Source organism: Sphaerodactylus townsendi, linkage group LG05 (genome assembly GCF_021028975.2).
Source record: "Sphaerodactylus townsendi isolate TG3544 linkage group LG05, MPM_Stown_v2.3, whole genome shotgun sequence".
Lineage (NCBI taxonomy): Eukaryota > Metazoa > Chordata > Lepidosauria > Squamata > Sphaerodactylidae > Sphaerodactylus > Sphaerodactylus townsendi.
The window spans coordinates 111,238,401-111,256,263 of NC_059429.1; the positions used below are offsets into that span (position 1 = coordinate 111,238,401).

Here is a 17,863-nt window from a genome sequence, read left to right on the forward strand (position 1 = left end):
TGGGCCACCCAGGTCAGGGTTGGTAGGGTATCCATTCTCCATTCTCCAAAGCACCCATTTTCTTCTCTGGAGATCCGTTTCAATTCCTGGAGATCTCTGGGCCCTACCTGCAATTTGGCAACCCAACTACGGAGCGAATCTTGCTAGCAACCGGGTATGGTTAACAGTGGCAAAAGAAAAGCATTCTGTGCATGTTCAGAGGTATATATATTCATATTCCAAGTCTTAAGCCATTGTTAAATCACCCTGAACGTGTGAAAGTGAAAAATGACAGATATTCTCTCATACACGTGTATGCGCGCGCACACAAACACACACACTTTTGGAAATGAGTCCACTGATGCAGAACACATTTCAAAATGTAAAGCAGTTACTCCTCCCATATGGTTTATTTAGGATCTCAGAAGTTTTTTTTTTTAAAGCGTGAATAGCAGTGATGCTCGTTATTCTTTCCGACATGCAAAAGGCACAAGAAAGTGATTTTTTTTCTCTGTGCAAAGTGTTCCTAAGAAAATACACAGCGAGACAGCTCTGAAAGAAAGAGGAAACACAAAAGTCCAAATAACAGAACTCTTTTGGAAATGGCTTGATAACTTAATGAAAACAGTCATGTTGTTAAAGAGTCCCGAAAAGGCTCTGTTGGTGAACGACGCTTGGCAAATTCATGAAAGAAGCTGGAGGTGAACACCTCGGTAAGACGGAATTCATCATTGAAATCAAGATTACAATCAGAAAAGACCACTGTCTGTTAGCTATAGATACAAAAAATTAAAAAAATAGAAGTAGAAAGTGGATACATTCTAAGCGCAGGTCAATAAAAATACTTGATTGAATGGAAAGAATGATACAGAGAGAGAGAGAGAGAGAGAGAGAGAGAGAGAGAGAGAGAGAGAGATTTCATTTCCACCAAAAACCAGAACTTTATCAAGTGTGGTTTAATTGATCACATTCATTCCCTTTCTATAAAAGACTCTGTTTCACCACATCACCACCATAGTACGGAGGAGAAGAAAAATCCCTGCTGTTTGCACCCGTGGAAAAAATGTGCTATGTGGCCAACAAACAGTGGGAAAAATGCAAAGGTACAGAAAAGAACCCCCTCTATTTGGACTCTGTTTTGCCGGGGGTTACCACATCTTCTGATGGAGCTTGACTGTGCTAAGAGGGCAGTTTTGCTCTACGGTGGTTGTGTAAGCCTTATACACCTCTACCGTTTACACTTTAATAACAGTTAAACCTAAAAAAAGGCTTCTTCTTCTTTTTAAAACAGGTTGATTATTTTTGTTGACTCGCTTCCTTGCAGTATAAGTTTCTACTTCTAGACTATGGAATGTTACATTAACAGTATAATTATTCATATTGGTTTCAGATTTTTCAATACAATTACTGAGGATTCATCATGGTTTCACACAGCACAGACACCAAACGAAACACCGGAACAGCCAGCATTAGATGTATTTCTTCTTTAGATACCAATAAGCAAAATACCCCATCCCACCTAGAGATCCCATGAGGAAGGACGCGCCGAAAAAGGATGGTGGTTTCCGTTTGACCAGCCTGAAGGCATTAGGTACCACAGCCGAGAGAAGGGTGGTGTGTATGTCTCCCAAAACTTTCCTGAAGGCAAAACGTTTTTGTATCCTTTCAAAGAAGTTCTGTAGGTTGGGCCTGCTGCCGTCTTCCCAGTATTTCTTAGAGAGTCCTAGAAACTTGAGGCGGTGCAAAGTGGCTCCCAGCAAGATGTCAGCTAAGGTGAAAACACACCCACAAAGCCAGAGTTCACACTTCTGTCCTGGAGAACAAAACCACAACAGAAAACATTGTCAAAAGACATTGCAAATCTCATGAGGAGACTTGAGACCAATATTTTGCCCAGCAAACTCAATCAGATCATCCACTGCGCTACACTGGAGTTGATTATGTGAACTTCTGACATTCGGCCTATGGTGGTAACTGGACCGGGGCTGCCAGCTATGGAGAGAAGTTGCATTTTGTTAGCACTGTGCTGCTGAGTCTTGGTTTCTTTTCCATCAAATCCACAACAAGGAGGAGGAAGCCCTCTGAATCTCAATCCCACAGGTTAATGGAGAAGCATATTTTAACCTGCAACTAAAGCACTCATTAGCTGATTTAGTCAGTCAGTTTGTAGGGCTTGGTGTAACAGTGTCTTACCTAGGGTTGCAAACTGCTGCTTGGGAAGTAACTAGAGATTTGGGGGTAGAACCTGAGGGTGGTGGGATTTAGGAAGAAGAGGGACCTCGGCAAGGTTTAATGGCATAGAGTCCATCCTCTGAAACAGCCATTTTCTCCAGAGGAACCGATCTCATTAAGTTCTTTCTGTCTACAGAGTAGTTGTAATTCTTGGAGATCTCCAGCCCCCAGCTGGAGGTTGGAAACCCTAGCCTTACATGACACAAGAAGCAAAAGACCTGGCAGGGCCTCTCCTCCCTGCTGTACCACACCTTTGCTCCATTGGTCACGGCAGAATTGAATAAAACTAATGCCAACATGCAACCTTTGCAACAGACGGTAAGGACTGTGAAATCAATCACAGCAAACTTCCGTGACATCCGGTCGTAACTCGAACATTATGGTCCAAAGAACTGAGCTCTCCCTAATCAAGGAAAGAGGGGAGACAAAATACAAATAATTAAAGAGAGATGCCACACTATACTTGTCTTGAAAGCTGTGTGTTTTCCAGGGACGTAGGTATAGATTTTTTATGGGGGGGGTTTTTTCGAGAGTGGGGCCACACCCCCACCCACCCCTAGGGCATGGCCACGCCTCCCCAAGCCCCGCCCCTGGCCTAGCGCTTATAAAAGCAGAGGCATAGAGGGAAAATGGAGCCTGGTGCAAAATCTGAGTTTTGCACACACACACACCCCAGGCAGCCGCTATGATGCTGGAATCCACCCCCAAACAGCATCACTTTCAATGGTGTTTAAACTAGAGAGCCCAAATTCTTCTTTTAAATCCACCTTAAAGGGAGAATCTGGGGTCCCTAGTTAAACAACATTGAAAGGGATGCTGTTTTGGGGTGGATTATCCCCCACCCTGAAACAGCATCACTTTCAATGTGGCGTAGTGGTTAAGAGCAGGTGCATTCTAATCTGGAGGAACCGGGTTTGATTCCCTGCTCTGCCACTTGAGCTGTGGAGGCTTATCTGGGGAATTCAGATTAGCCTGTGCACTCCCCCACACGCCGGCTGGGTGACCTTGGGCTAGTCACAGCTTTTCAGAGCTCTCTCAGCCCCACCCACCTCACAGGGTGTTTGTTGTGAGGGAGCAAGGGCAAGGAGATTGTAAGCCCCTTTGAGTCTCCTACAGGAGAGAAAGGGGGGATATAAATCCAAACTCTTCTTCTTCTTCTAAACTGAGGACCTCAGATTCTCCCTTTAAATCCATGCCGAAGGGGGTGGATTTAAAAGGAGAATCTGGGGAAATTTGGGGGTGCCTGCTGTCAGGGGTGCAATTGTTAAGCTAGAAGCACCAAACTTTCAGGGTATCTTTAGGAGTGTCTCCCAATGATACTACCCAGGTTTGGTGAAGTTTGGTTCAGGGGGTCCAAAGTTATGGACCCTCAAAGATGTAGCCTTCATCTTCTATTAGCTCCCATTGAAAACAATGGAGGATGGGGCACACCTTTTGGGAGTCCATAGCTTTGGACCTCCTGGACCAAACATCACAGAACTTGGGTGGTATCAATAAGAGACTCTCCTGATAATACATCCCAGGTTTGGTGAAGTTTGGTTCAGGGGGTCCAAAGTTATGGACCCTCAAAGGTGTAGCTCCCATCTTCTATTAGCTCTCATTGAAAACAATGGAGGATAGGGGCACCCACTTTGGGAGTCCATAACCTTGGACCCCCTGAACCAAACCTCACCAAACCTGGGTGCTATCATCAGGAGAGTCCCCCAAACAATCCCTGAAAGTTTGGTGCTGCTAGCCCAAACAATGCGCCCCCTGCAGGCCAAAAACCTAAAAACACTAAAAATGTTTTTAAAACCGACAAAAGGAGGGGCGGGGCTTCGGACATGAATGGGGGGGTTCAAACCCGAGAAACCCCCCCTTACCTACATCCATGGTGTTTTCCCTATGCACTGAAGTGATTTCTGTCCATACTATATAAATTGATGCAGATGTAAGAATTAGTACTGCAATGTCAGCAAATTTGCATCAATTCTACTTTGCATAATTAATTCTGTCATTGTAGCTGTTTTGCGTGGTTTGTTCTGCTTCTCTTGGTGGGAAAATGGCTATACAGGGCCCTGACCGGTGGTGGGATCCAAAAATTTTAATAACAGGTTCCGATGGTGGTGGGATTCAAACAGTGGCGCCACCGCACACACGCACCTCCAGTCCCTATTGGGCAGGGAGGTTGCTTTAGTAACCCCTTCTCAGCACTCAGAAAAAATTAGTAACCACTTCTCTAGAAGAGAGCTGGTTGGATCCCACCTCTGGCCCTGACCCTCCAGTCCTTCCATTAGAAATTTGCAGCAATTTACATGGGCTAGATTAGAAACTCCCTTTGGTTTCTGGGACTTCAGCACCTCACATTAAGCATACTTTTGCAATTGGAACCCCTAGAACTGTTTGAATCACAGCGGAGATAAGCTGTGTCCTTGTGCTTCACCAGAATTTCAAGTCTGCCAGGAGAGAACTGGAAATCATAATACTGTAACCCACTGACTGTGGTGTGCTGTGTTCAACTAATGTTATTCATGCTCTTGTGCATATTATTTTTCGACAAAAAAACAAGTCATCCAAAAATATCCCTTGAGATTATGACTCTTTCTGGTTAACAGCATTTTGCACTCCTAATTATGGGTTGCCTCTTACTGTTAAGTCTATCATGTTGGTACTTCTGCAAGGAGCTCCTCCATACTTGCAAAGGAATTTTCAAGCACATTGCAGTGGAGAAGACAGAAGTAACTTGAGGTGCAGAAAACCTGATGACTTTCAAAGCCCTTTACAAAGGCCTGGTGCAGGCCAACCCTCAAATGCACTGATGGCTGCCATGATTAGAAATGTTATGTTTCTGCAGAGGAAAGGCTAACCTTTAAAACTCTTCTGTCTTTGCTGGGAAGAGATGTCTCCGGGATTTCCTGCTGTGAGCTTAGCCAGCTCACCCTCTAGATAATACCTAAGGACTTCTAAATGCTCTAAGATTCCAGTCTACTGAAGGAGAATTATTCTAGGCATTTTCAAACATATTTTTCAGTCTTGCTTAGGAATGACCTTGATCTCTCATAAGCTTCTCCTGTGCCAAGCCTGCACACTCTAGTTTTTGCTTTCTCCTTTTTCTGTCCTTTCCATTAGACTTTCCTTTCCTCATCCTTTGCCCAGTATCCTTTAAGGTCCCCGTGGCTTTTGTGACCAAGTCAGCAGTCTGGCTGTACCCTTGTGCAGTCCTCTATGACACCTGAGGATGGATGCTACCCTAAAGGTGATCCGCTTGCCACTGGCTCAGGTGCTTTGATGACACATGCATGGCTGTTGCTTTGATGCCACAGTTTACCTTGTTGGCTCTACCTCAAACAGGTGATGACACAGGAGCACCATGAGAAAGTTGGATCAAACCAAGTTTGGAAAAGATTGCGACAAAGTAAAGGAAAATATGGAAAGTGGGCACATGGGGGTGACATTGTCAAAGATTTAAAAAAACCTAGATGCCAAACTAGCACTAAATTTCCATACCGAAGCAGTCGCAAACGAAGGGGTTCGCCATTCTCTTGTGTTCTGATCTTTTCTCCCTCCTCCTGCCACCCAATTTACGAAATTCAACCAAGCAGAGAAACCACACAATTATCTGGGCAGGATTACCAAGGATCAGGAACAACTGAAAAGTAGGATTGGGAAAGGGTTTTTGTTTGTTTGCACCAGCACCATCCAGCCTGAACCAAGAATGAGTATTGGAATGTCTCAGAGTCTTCAGTGTGCCTTTTAAGGTGTGTTGTAGTTTGTGTGTAAACTAGGCCAAGGGACAACAACTGAGCTGGCTTCTTATGGAAACTGTAAAGTGAAGCTGAGAATACGCCCTTAGGATGCACATTCAGAGTAGCTTGGACACTACAATTGGTCAGAGTTAGCTTAAAGTGTAGTTAGGTTTAGCTGACGATACAGAATGGAAAAGCTGTGATGGAAGATTGCTTTAGATGTCAAAATCTTGCACTGCCAACCAAACCTGGAAGCAACTGCCAATTTGCCTGAAAGCATGGATTTATAACTCACAGATTTATAACACCTGTCGCTGCTCTAGGGTCATTATTCAGGCCTGGCAGCTGTAAGACGCTGCTTCCTGTAAGGGTGGGTAAAAAAAACAGTGGCCAATGATGCACAAGGTGCCTGCTGCATGGTGGGGTGAATGTCTGTTGCAGCAAAATTTCTTGTACAGACATATTTCCTTAAGCCCTGCTTTCATTTTCCATTCTCTCCACAGCAAATGACACCTCTTCTAGCACCATTTACATTTTCTTCACTGCCAGAGCAGGGCAGATTTGCCAAGGAGCACAGCTTTGCCCCAGAAATCTTCCCTCTGTCCATAGCCAGCCTTCCCACTCCCTCGCACTGCCATTCATACCTTCCCCCTTGCTCCCCCTTCCATGTTGCCAAATCCTTCAAGTCATACAAAAGAAGATCACGTACACAGGCTTAGCCAAAATACATGAATCTCTGCATTCTCATACTGATATAGCAAGATAATAATAACAGAGGGTTCTTGGAAATAACAAGTCTCTCTGTCCTCCCAGCAGCAGCAGCAGCAGCAAGAAGTGCATGTGTGTGTGTGTGTGTGTGGGGGAGAATATCAGCTCTAAGATATGGTCCCCTTCTTCACTAGCATGTGCTCCAAGGAATTGCTTTGCCTCTTTTATTGGGGGGATATTATTTTTGGAACAGTAATATTGATATAAGTGCAGTTTAAAGGGCTAAGCCAGCAATCTTGATTACCAGGTGTAATGAGAATTAGTCGATATGCACAGTTAATGGAAGCCGACCCGGGAAAGTTCTCTGCAGGGCCAGGAGTGAGTGGCTCCTTAAACAGAGAAACAGGAGGAGACCCCACTTCAGGCACACTGTGCAGTGAAGAGCCCCAAGGTAAGTGTCACATGCATAACAAGCCAATATTTACCTATTGCCATTGCAATAGAAGTAAAAACCTGAAATGGTGTGATGACTGAACTGATGAAAGCAGCAGTTTGGTTGAAGGGCTACAAGAAGGTCTTTCTGTTTTAACTCAGTCTTAACGGACCGTGTTTGTTTCTGTACTTGATTTTCCCCAAAGGCCTGAATTTTTGGCACCAAGGATGCTTTATCTAAGAATATGATGTTTTACAAGGGGGGGAAAGTGGAGGAGGATGAATTGATGACATCATAGGGTTCACTAACTAAAGACCTAGATGTATCCACTGAATACTCTAGAAAATCAGTTGTGAATGGGTGATGATGGTTGAGCACCATTATTTTCTTGGCCAGCATTGCTGCCAACTCCTTGGTGGTGGAAAGGGTCATCAAGTCACAACTGATTTATGGTGACTCTGTAGGGTTTTCAAGGCAAGAAGCATTCAGAGATGGTTTGCTATTGCCTGCCTCCCCATGGACAGAGAGAGTTCTGAGGAAGACTACCCAAAATTATTCTTAGTGGGGCAAGACTCATGGTAAAGTATCTGCTAGGTCTGCAGCAGTTCCCAGATCCAATCAGCGGCACTTCCAGTAGTAGGGGATGTGAAAAGCATCTACTGAAGACCCTGGAGAGCCACTGCCAGTCTTAGCAGGTAATTCTGACTTTGATGGATCAGTGGTCTGAATCAAGGCACCTTTGTGTGTGATCATGTGAGTGTGTTTTAAATGCAGCTATTCCTTCCTTCCTCTAAAAGTTCCCTTTTGTTCCCCCCACCTTCCCTACACCACTGTAGCTGTAACTGTCTAGTGGCAACAGCTCACTTTGTTTGCACACATGGAAAATTTGGTCCATTATGTTAGAAATCCACCTGGACCCCAAAGCAGCTCTGCTAAGGATTCCTGAAAGCCGTTATTGCTGGTTATCCAGGTATAGAATAATTAACAGTTTTCTGGCAATCTACAAAGATGTCTAATTTTGCCCTGTGAGGTGGGGAGGAGGAGCAAAAGAGCCAGTGGGAAAACAGGACAACATGTGAATCTTGTCTTAATGTCTGAAAATGCTTCAAAGAGCAAACACTGTGCGTGAGGACCCAAAACTCGGATTGCCAATGGATAGTCTAAATGAGAGAACAGTGGCTGGAAGTTACCTGTTTCTGAAAACTGTGGACCTCCCTCAGTACAAAGTTGTCTCCTCAGTAACCTGTTTTGGCAGACCAACAGTGCAAGTCTAAACAGAGTCACACTTTCTAAGCCAATTGACTTGAATGGACTTAGAAGCGTAGAGTTTTCTTTAGGATAGCATTCCTAGACTATCATTTCCATATCAGATTGAACATGATACATACCTTGGTATTCAATTTTCCTCTTCTCCAGCTCAGCCTCGACCTGATCTAGCACCATTCCCAGATCACCCAGGATTTTCTTCAAGTAGTTCACATTGTCGTGTTCCAGGATTTTGGCCTAAATTAAAACAACAAAATCTTTATAATCAAGCTGATCATACAAGAAGACAGTATATTCTTGCAAAGAATCTCCTTACAGATCAAGGTGCATATTATTAGAAGAATACATTTGCCCCCCCCCCCCCAAAAGATGAAATTAAAACCTCATCAGGATGTGCAAGTTATTTTAGTAATCCTTCCAATCAAAAGAGGAGTTTGGGAGGCTCCAGGTAAGATAGTAAAAGCTGTATCAAAATAACTCCAAACTGAAAAAAAAATTCTGCTGTGGAGACACAAGGAGCATTTCTCTCAAGACTTGGAGAGCTCTGTCCTGTCCCTTTAGTAAAAGTTAAATCCGAGTAAGTGGGCAATTAAAATTTTTCGAAGTACAGAGTTAGACAACATCACCTTTTAAATAAGAACCCTCCGACAAGCTGCTTTTATAAGGGAATAGGATTTTTGTCTATCGCATTGCATTGTCTTCTGCCTCTGTAACCCATTTTCTGCATTACAGTTGGTTATGTCATGCCTTAGATAGTTCTGTATTCCAGTTCTATGATCCTAGTTGGGACCACGCTGTTCATTAGAGGTCTTTGCTGCTTACTTGTATTTAAAAAAATATTTTGTAATAAGCTTACAGTTTCAGTGAGAAAGGTATCAATAAAACATAAAATACAATTCAGCCTCTGTTAAAGCATCCGGGCATTTTCTTTTTTATACAGACAGTGGGCAGCCTAGGGAGGGGAGTAGATGCACAGAAGGACAAAACTCTATGCTTGAATCGATTTATCAGAGGAAGGAATACTGGCAACCGAAGGGGTACTGTTTGGCCACTTGCCAAAAATGTATCTGGAGAACTGGAATATAGAGCAACAGGGAATGACAGTAAGGTCTGTGGGAGGAAACCAGGTTCATGACTCCAGTTGTTTCTCAAAGGCTGCAATCCTAAGGATGGCTTCCTGGAAGTTAGCTCTATTGAATAAAAAGGGACTTGTTTATCGAAGTAGATTTACTTAGGATTGCTCCCAAAAAGATTATCCAGGGCCAATTTTTCACAGTCAAAATTCCCCATGGTAGATCCAGGAAGTGTGTCTGCCACAGAGCTTTTTGTCCTGCTGTTGCCTCTTCACTGCCCCCGGTTCTTCGTGGGATTCGAGCCAGGGCCGACGTGTTATGCCCCAAACATTTCTTCACGACCCTGATGCTTCTCCATTTGCATCGCGAGCTCTTCTGCAATGTCTTCCACACGTGCACGGACAACCTCCGTTTCCTGCGTTCTGGTTGGTTGAATCTCCCCCCACCCCCATTCCCCCCACTCACTTTCACTATTTTAGTTTTAAATAACTCTGAACACAAAACAGGCACTGAGAATCAGCGCCCTCGCCTCTCCATCCTTGCATGTGCAACAAAATCGCCATCCTCCACCCATCCTCTCCATCTAAAATCTAAATCTAAAATCCTTGCGTGTGCGAGAGAATCGCCGCCCTCCCGTTCACAGCGCCTGCACACGCTGCTTTTCTGCCTAAGGTTTTTCCCTCCTTTCTAAAAACCAAGGTTTCTCCCTCCATTTTTTCCCACTGCAAGGGTGGGGGGAGGCACCGATTCTCAGTGCCTGTCCATTGATGCAGCAGGTCAAAGCAGCGAGGTGGGAAAAATAACCCCAGTCCTGCTACAGAGGAGTTTTGCCCAGCGGCAGAAGCCTCCGGAGCAACAAAGGGGCATTTCAAAAGAACCTTAACCTTTGTGATTCAGGAAATTTGCGGAGCAAAGTGGGGTGCTGCAGGGTGGCTCCAAGACAAAAACATGGCAGCCACACAGCTGTGAAGAACTCCCAATTGTACCAGGGCATTCCCTGTGGCAACAATTTTGTCATGCGAAATCGGCCCAGAAAAACTAGATGATGATCAAGGCTCTGTTTTACTTCTCTCTCTCTCTCTCTCTCTCTCTCTTTCTCTCTCTCTCTCTCTCTCTCTCTCTCTGTGTGTGTGTGTGTGTGTGTGTGTGTGTGTGTGTGTGTGTGTGTGTATGAAAGTTTGTTCAAGAATGTGCTTATTAGCTGGGACAGAAATCAAAAGAGTAAATTTATTTTGTCTAGATTAGCCAGAGACAGGACTGCAGGATCATTCAATCAATAAATATGCATTTATTGAATTAATGTCATGCCCAGTCATATACTGGGCCTGACTATCATTCCCTTCCTGGAGGGAGATGTGTACAGCAGTTTGTGTTTCCCCCTCCCACCTCTGCCTCAAATGCATTCCTGGGAATCTATAGCCTGTTGTTTTAGTTAGATACCTGGGGTTATGAATTATTTATTGAATTAATATAAGTGATGATTTATTGAATTAGGTGATAATAGAACCACCATTGACAGGGTAGTCAATACTCAGGTAGTATCTGGAGATTTTCTAGAATTACAGTGGGTCTCTAGGCATCAGAGGTCAGCTCTCCTTGAGAAAATGGCAGATTTATAGGGTGGGCTGTAATAACCTCTTGGGGTTCCTTTCCTCCTTAAACCCTGTGCTCCCCAACCTCTGTGTCCAAATCTCCAGGGAATTTTGGCAGGCGTAGTTGTTATAACAATGTTTATAATAATTTTTATAATTATGTCAAGATTATTATTGCTTTGCTATATAATTGGACCTGTCAAAACCCCAACTTCCGCACAAGGAATTGGATTACACAGGAGTCAAACAGAATTTCTAGGTAATACAACAAACAAGAATCTTGAGCGCCTTTAAGGAATAGCATTTAAAAATCAGCACAAATTGTTATGGACAATAGCCTACTTCACCAGGATACAGGAAAAGTGGGCTCCAGACCATGGCAGCTTATGATAGAATAAAAATGGGCTGCTCATTATGGTGTCACAAGACACTTTGTTGTTTTTTGCCTCAATAGATTAACAAATCTGGACCTAGGTGCCAAACAGAGCAATCCTCAACCGATCCTACTCAGAACCTTCTCCTACTCAGCTCTACTAAGTGAAGCTCACTCCCTGGAAAATGCTATTAGGGTGGCACTGTAAGATAACCAAACAGAAAACGTACAATAAAAGAGGAATATTGTTTGGATTTCAGGAATTTTAAATAAGAAGGTATGAAGGGTTGCAGGGTAGCATCTTGCAGCAAGGGCAGTCAAATAGCAGGCAGCAACACTGGGTATTATGAAGACAGTGGTCAGGGCCAGCAGCGGGTAACCAATGGATATGATTTGTATTTTGCAAATCCTTGGTCTCAACTCAGACCCAATTGGCTTCAGCATAATGTCTATCCCTTCCTGTAGGGTTGCAAATGTCCAGGTAGAAGTAGGGATGTCAGCCTTCGGGGAGGTGGGTGGGACTGGGGATCTCCCAAAATTGCAGTTCATCTCTAGGCTACAGACGTCAGTTCCCAGGAGAAAATGGCTGTGTTGAAGGATGGACTCTATTGCACTCCACTGAGGTCTCTCCCTCCCAATACCTCACCCTCCCAATACCTCACCTCACCCTCCCTAGAGTACAACATCAAATCTCCTGGAATTTCCTAACCTAGAGCTGGCAACACTACTGAATATCAACTTCCATCCTATGAATAATTGGGAGCCTGATAAAGAAGAGCATGTGATAAGTACCTTCTTGTGCCCACCCCTGTTACAACACTATCCCTGTAGCTGTTTCAAATGCCTCACCATGAGTTTCTTCTGTTTGGAAAGATATGGCTCTGTTAACTGTGGCTCCTCTTCATGGTCTAACTTCAGAAGGTCCGTGGTGGCATTCACTAAATGTCCTGCAAAAGATGGAAAGAGAATGGATTGTGGCAGGGTTTTTGGTATGTCTGTTCTTGACAACTTTAACAGCTACTACATAGGGAAGTAACTGAAATCCACAAACACCAGGACAGTTTCAACCAGAGGCGTACCAGGGGAAAATGGGGCTCCAAGACATCTGTTCTCCAGGCACCCCCCCCCCCCTCACACACACACACACACACACACCACACTTGCTCTGTAAAGTCAAGAGACATTCAGAGGTGGTTAGTCATTGCCTGTCTCTGCTTAACAGCTCCTTACTTTCTTTGCTGGCAAGGTTAGCCTAGCCTGGTCCATCCAGATCAGGGTGTGTGTGCGGGCATACATGCATGCATGCATGTGTGTGGGCATATTGTGTGTGTGTGTGTGTGTGTTTGTGTGTGTGTGTGAGTGAGTGTGTCATAACAACTGACATTTGGAAGCTTGCCTGGAAAACAACGAAGAAACAGTGTCAGCAACGAAGAACTGGTGTCACGTGATCTTGGCTGCCTGCTGCACCCCAAGAAACAGGCAGCTGCATTTTGCACTTACTATAATTTCCAGACAACTTTCTAGGGCAGCCCTAGCAGGTACAATGGTAGTAACCTATCTGCAACATTACCCAAACACATACATCTCTACTCTACAAGAAAGTCTAAGTAACTTGTCTGCTGGTGAAACAGTAAATAAATTCAGCAAGTATTGACTAATATTCATCCTTCTGCTGCACTGACTTTGCATTTCCCAAAAGTGATAATTTGTAATGATCACAGCATCATTAGCTCATTAACTCAGCAAAACTAGCGGTGGCCTTATCAATCAGACTCTTGGTTGCCCTTTATGTCCCAGCATGACCAACGCGACCACAACCCCGTCACTCTCTCTGTCTCTTCATAATGAACTTATCGGATGACTTAGACCAGGAGGGCACAACTATTTTGCAATTTAGCCTCCTCTGTGGCTGAGAAGGTCACTGGGCTAATTTGCTTTTTTAAAAGGGAAAATGATCACATAGTTTGCTGAGGCTGCAGCTCTGAAGCAGGAAAAGGTTAGAGCCGTTGGAATGGCAGAGAAAGCTCAATGTCGCTTGCCAATCTTTCCTCACCCTCTTGGACAGGAGTGACGAGTCGAATGCCTGAAGGATCTGCCCTGATGCCCAGGTGGTTCAACATCTTTGTAAATTATTCCGATGGAAGAGTAGAGGGAATGCTTGTTAAAATTTGTAGGTGGTACTGAATTGGGAGAGGGGTAGCAAATAGGATAGAAAAAGGAGTCAGGATACAGGATGATCTTGACAAGCTGGGAAACTGGGCTAAAACCAATACAATAAATTTCAGTGGAGGTAAATGTAATATTCTGCATTTAAATAGGAAAAGTCAACTATATAATTACAGGATGGAGGAGAGTTGTCTTGGCAGTAGTATTTGAGAAAAGAATCTAGGGATCTTATACTGAACATGAGCCGGTGTTACTCCCTATATCCTGTTCAGGATAAAGATGACAGGAGATTTGAAAATTCATCTGCCATTTCCTGGACTGTCTTTGTTCTAGAATACTCTACTTGAGTCCTAGTGCCGTGGGGACAGAACAAGGTAGGCATATAGAGGATGATGTGGAGTTTTCTGGTGCCCCAGAAGATCGGACCAGAACCAATGGGTAAGAATTAAGTAAAAAGAGTTTTTGGCTAAACATTAGGAAGAACTCCCTGACAGAGCAGTGGCTTACTCAGGAGGGGGTGTGCTCTCCTTGGCCATTTATGCACTTGTGGTCACTTTGCATTGAGTATGCATTCCCTTTGGGTTGTGTTCTCTGCGACCCACACATTGTCCCCTCTCCTGAAATCGCCCCACCTCAGATTAGAGAATATCTACAGTTTCCAAAATCTTAGAAAGCGTGACTTTTCTGCTTGCTTCACAGGGACAGTGAGGGGAGACAGCATGTGTTTGGCTTGCATTAGGTTTTCTTGTCCCTTCCTGCCTTCCCCTGCAGCAGTTCTTCATTCACTTTGGGGCAGTAATTGAGAGTGACTGGAAGAACTTTCTTTTTTAAAATGTTAACACTGCCAGTCTATTGTGGAGCAACAGACCAGTGAAATCTGCATGAACTTTTCATGGTCCAGCGAAATAATGCTAGTCCCAAGATGGCACACCCACACAAAGGAAGCAGAGAGCAAGCTCCTCAGCTGGAAGTTGCACAGAAAGAGTGTTTGTGCGTGTGCGTGTGCGTGTGCGTGTGCGTGTGCGTGTGTGTAAAATGGCAGATCAGCTTCTCAACTGACCTCTGCTAAGTAGTGTCAAGAAAATCCTATACTGGTATCAAGTGACTTCAGCTGCATGGTAACTCAAATAAGGGCAGATTTAATCCTGCCTCTTATCTCTCATGCACTGTCTCCTGACACATTTTGAAAATAGAATCAATAAAACAGTAGCAATATCTTTCAAATAACTCAGGTCCCTCCACCTGACAACATTCTTTGGCAATTAGAGTCTTTCCTGACCAGGCCAAGGTGGACAGTCCACAGATCTTTCAACACCTCTTATTCAAAAAGTAGTTCTCTGTTCCCTCTGGGTCTTTGCCTCTTGTGATACTCCTTGTTCCCAAACAAATGGTTAGGTATTCTCATACCTATCCTAACTTTCCAACCCAGCCTATGTTCTATCTGTTAGACCATGGCTGAACATATGGCTTTTCAAGCCCAACACATTCCCATTCTCTAAACCACCTGAACATGAAGAGTTAATGGGAGAGGGAAATGCGCTCCGCATCCCAAACTGATGAGCATGAAAGATATAGTCTTTGCAGTATCAAAGAGTCATGTGAGATGACACCAAAATGCAGTTAGAAAGCAGAGGTGCCTGCAAATTATATTTGTGGACATTAATGGCATAGCTCTTCACTTTTGGCTGCCCACTATTGACATTTTAGAGTCAAATTAAATGTGATCCGTGTGTATTTATAAAACATCTGCCTACTTGTGATTAAAGCAGAGGATGTCCTCCTGGTCCACCTCTCTGCGTAACTTTGCCTGGCTCTGTTGGTTTCAATGCTCTTGTTCCAGTTCAGCTCACTTCTGATACTGGAGCTGAGCTGGAAGAAATATCCAGACCATAGAAAGAACACAGAAAGAGGGAAGTTCGTGGTTTAGCTTACCTTGTCCATTTACTCCAACTTTGTTTTTGTTTTTTAAATTCCACCCACTATCTGTTTTTACATGCAAGCAAGTTGCCTCTTGTCAAGTCTAGTTTGCATTTCCAAGTGTAAGGTCTTTGGGACAAGAACCTGCATCTTCTGTAAAGCCATGCAGGACAGAACATAAACCTCCATCCAACAGCAGACCATGGGAGCCTCTTTCTGATGCATCTCCTTATGCTAGCGGCTAGCTGGGATTCTAACAAAGAACAATGATCTAATCATGCAAGGTTCTTTTAAAAGTATACATATTTTAGCGTAAACGCATGCTTAGAACAATATAGATTTATGTCCTAACTGTTGGAAGGTCCTAAATATTCACTCTTGCTTTGCGAATTAAAAGGATATTTGTGGGCCATAGGGATTTTGATTTTTAAAATAAATAGGAAGCAGACTGCACAAAACAGAAACCAGGTCACTGCTGCTCTAAAGCACCATTTGAAATGGTCCATTTCTCTTTTATTCTGTGGCTTCTTCGGCTGCAAAATTTTGATGCAGACTGACAAATGTATGTTAGAAAGTACCTTCCATTTACCTCATCCCTGAGGGTTTCAAATTACAATTTAGTCTTCATTTCCTGTTTCAGATCTCAAGTGGAGCCCACTACTTTTGAAACTTTTCCTGAATACTTCCGGTACCATATTGGGCTGCCACTTCATCTACAGCAAATCGATAGTCTAAACTGAGCTCTGTTGACAACCCTGCTTCCTTCCTATTTGCTATGCAAACAAAACAGACATTGCAGAACTCATGTTTTATTAACGGAAAATTCTAGCTAGTAAAAATACTCATCTGCCAGCCCAGCAGATGAATATCAATGCAGGATTGCAATGGGTAGCTTGCAAAAGCATCATAAGTGAAGGCACGCCCTTCTAAATCCATTGAATTTAATGGGCTGTCTGCTTAGGACAGCCCCCACTAACACCATACTCAAGGGCAAGGTCACAACCAGAATGGTAGAAGAAGAGAGAGAGTTTGGACTTATACCCCATTTTTTTCAACCATAAGGAGTCTCAGAGCAGCTTACAAACCCCTTTCCTTCCTTTCCCCTCAACAGACACCCTATGGGGTAGGTGGGGCTGAGAGAGTTCTGAGAGAATTGTGACTTGGTCAAGGTCACTCAGCAGTCTTCATGTGGAGGAGAGGGGACTCCAACGTAGTTCTCCAGATTAGAATACATTGCTCTTAACCACTACACCCTGCTGGCTCTCTGGTACTAGCGAGTGCACAACTAGGGCTGCAAGGCCTTCTTCTGGCAGCCCTAGTTGTTCACTCTGCACAGTGGTGGAGGAAAAATAGTGTTGGCACTTTATGTACCACAACACCATTTGCAGGTTTTCCCCAAGGGTAGCAGTGATGTTGTGGAACACAAGATGCTGCTGCCCCCATCATGTCCGTACCCTCAAAGCTTCTGTCACTTGTTGGGCATGGCAAACCTATGTACCACAAAATCCTAGAGTGGTGATTTTCCTCACCACATTTTTTGTGGATGAAGGGGGGCAGGATTTTAATTTATAACAGCTTCCATTGACAGACTTAATTTGTTTCTGGTTTAGTGGGGGAAGACAGTACAGTGACTGATGTTCATTTCCTGCCCAAGCTGTTGATGACCGAGGATCTGATCCTCTGAAGATGCCAGCCACAGATGCAGGCAAAACGTCAGGAGAGAATGCTGCTAGAACACGGCCATTCAGCCCAGAAAACACACAGCACCCCAGACATGTTAATTTAGCGTGCACCAGAAGTGACTACATTGCTACATTGCCAACAACACAGACTGAAGCCTAGTTTTCCTCTTGGTAGGTCCCCCACTGTCCAGCTGGTCAGTTTTAGCAGCAGGGGCAAGAGAATGGACAATCCCTGCCCCCAGTAGGGACTAGACAACCCTATCTCCCTCTGACTTCCCGTTTCCTGTTAAGAACATAAGAACAAGCCAGCTGGATCAGACCAGAGTCCATCTAGTCCAGCTCTCTGCTACTCGCAGTGGCCCACCAGGTGCCTTTGGGAGCTCACATGCAGGATGTGAACGCAATGGCCTTCTGCGGCTGTTGCTCCTGAGCACCTGGTCTGTTAAGGCATTTGCAATCTCGGATCAAAGAGGATCAAGATTGGTAGCCATAAATCGACTTCTCCTCCATAAATCTGTCCAAGCCCCTTTTAAAGCTATCCAGGTTAGTGGCCATCACCACCTCCTGTGGCAGCATATTCCAAACACCAATCACACGTTGCGTGAAGAAGTTTCGTTTTATTAGTCCTAATTCTTCCCCCCAGCATTTTCAATGAATGCCCCCTGGTTCTAGTATTGTGAGAAAGAAAGAAAAAATTCTCTCAGTCAACATTTTCTA

The 17,863-nt window shown here is 44.1% G+C and overlaps 1 protein-coding gene across 1 annotated transcript in view; it reads right to left on the bottom strand.

Moving 5' to 3' along the window:
• Positions 1-370: 370 nt before the first annotated feature.
• The window catches only part of GDAP1L1 (ganglioside induced differentiation associated protein 1 like 1), a 57,299-nt gene continuing 39,806 nt past the window's right edge, over positions 371-17,863 (bottom strand). Inside the window, exons 4-6 of the mRNA XM_048498802.1 lie at positions 12,231-12,328; positions 8,466-8,580; positions 371-1,792 (exon numbers count right to left, since the gene is read on the bottom strand). Of these exons, the coding sequence (XP_048354759.1) occupies positions 1,449-1,792; positions 8,466-8,580; positions 12,231-12,328 (557 nt within the window). The 3' untranslated portion in view covers positions 371-1,448. The remainder of the gene's footprint in view (positions 1,793-8,465; positions 8,581-12,230; positions 12,329-17,863) is intronic.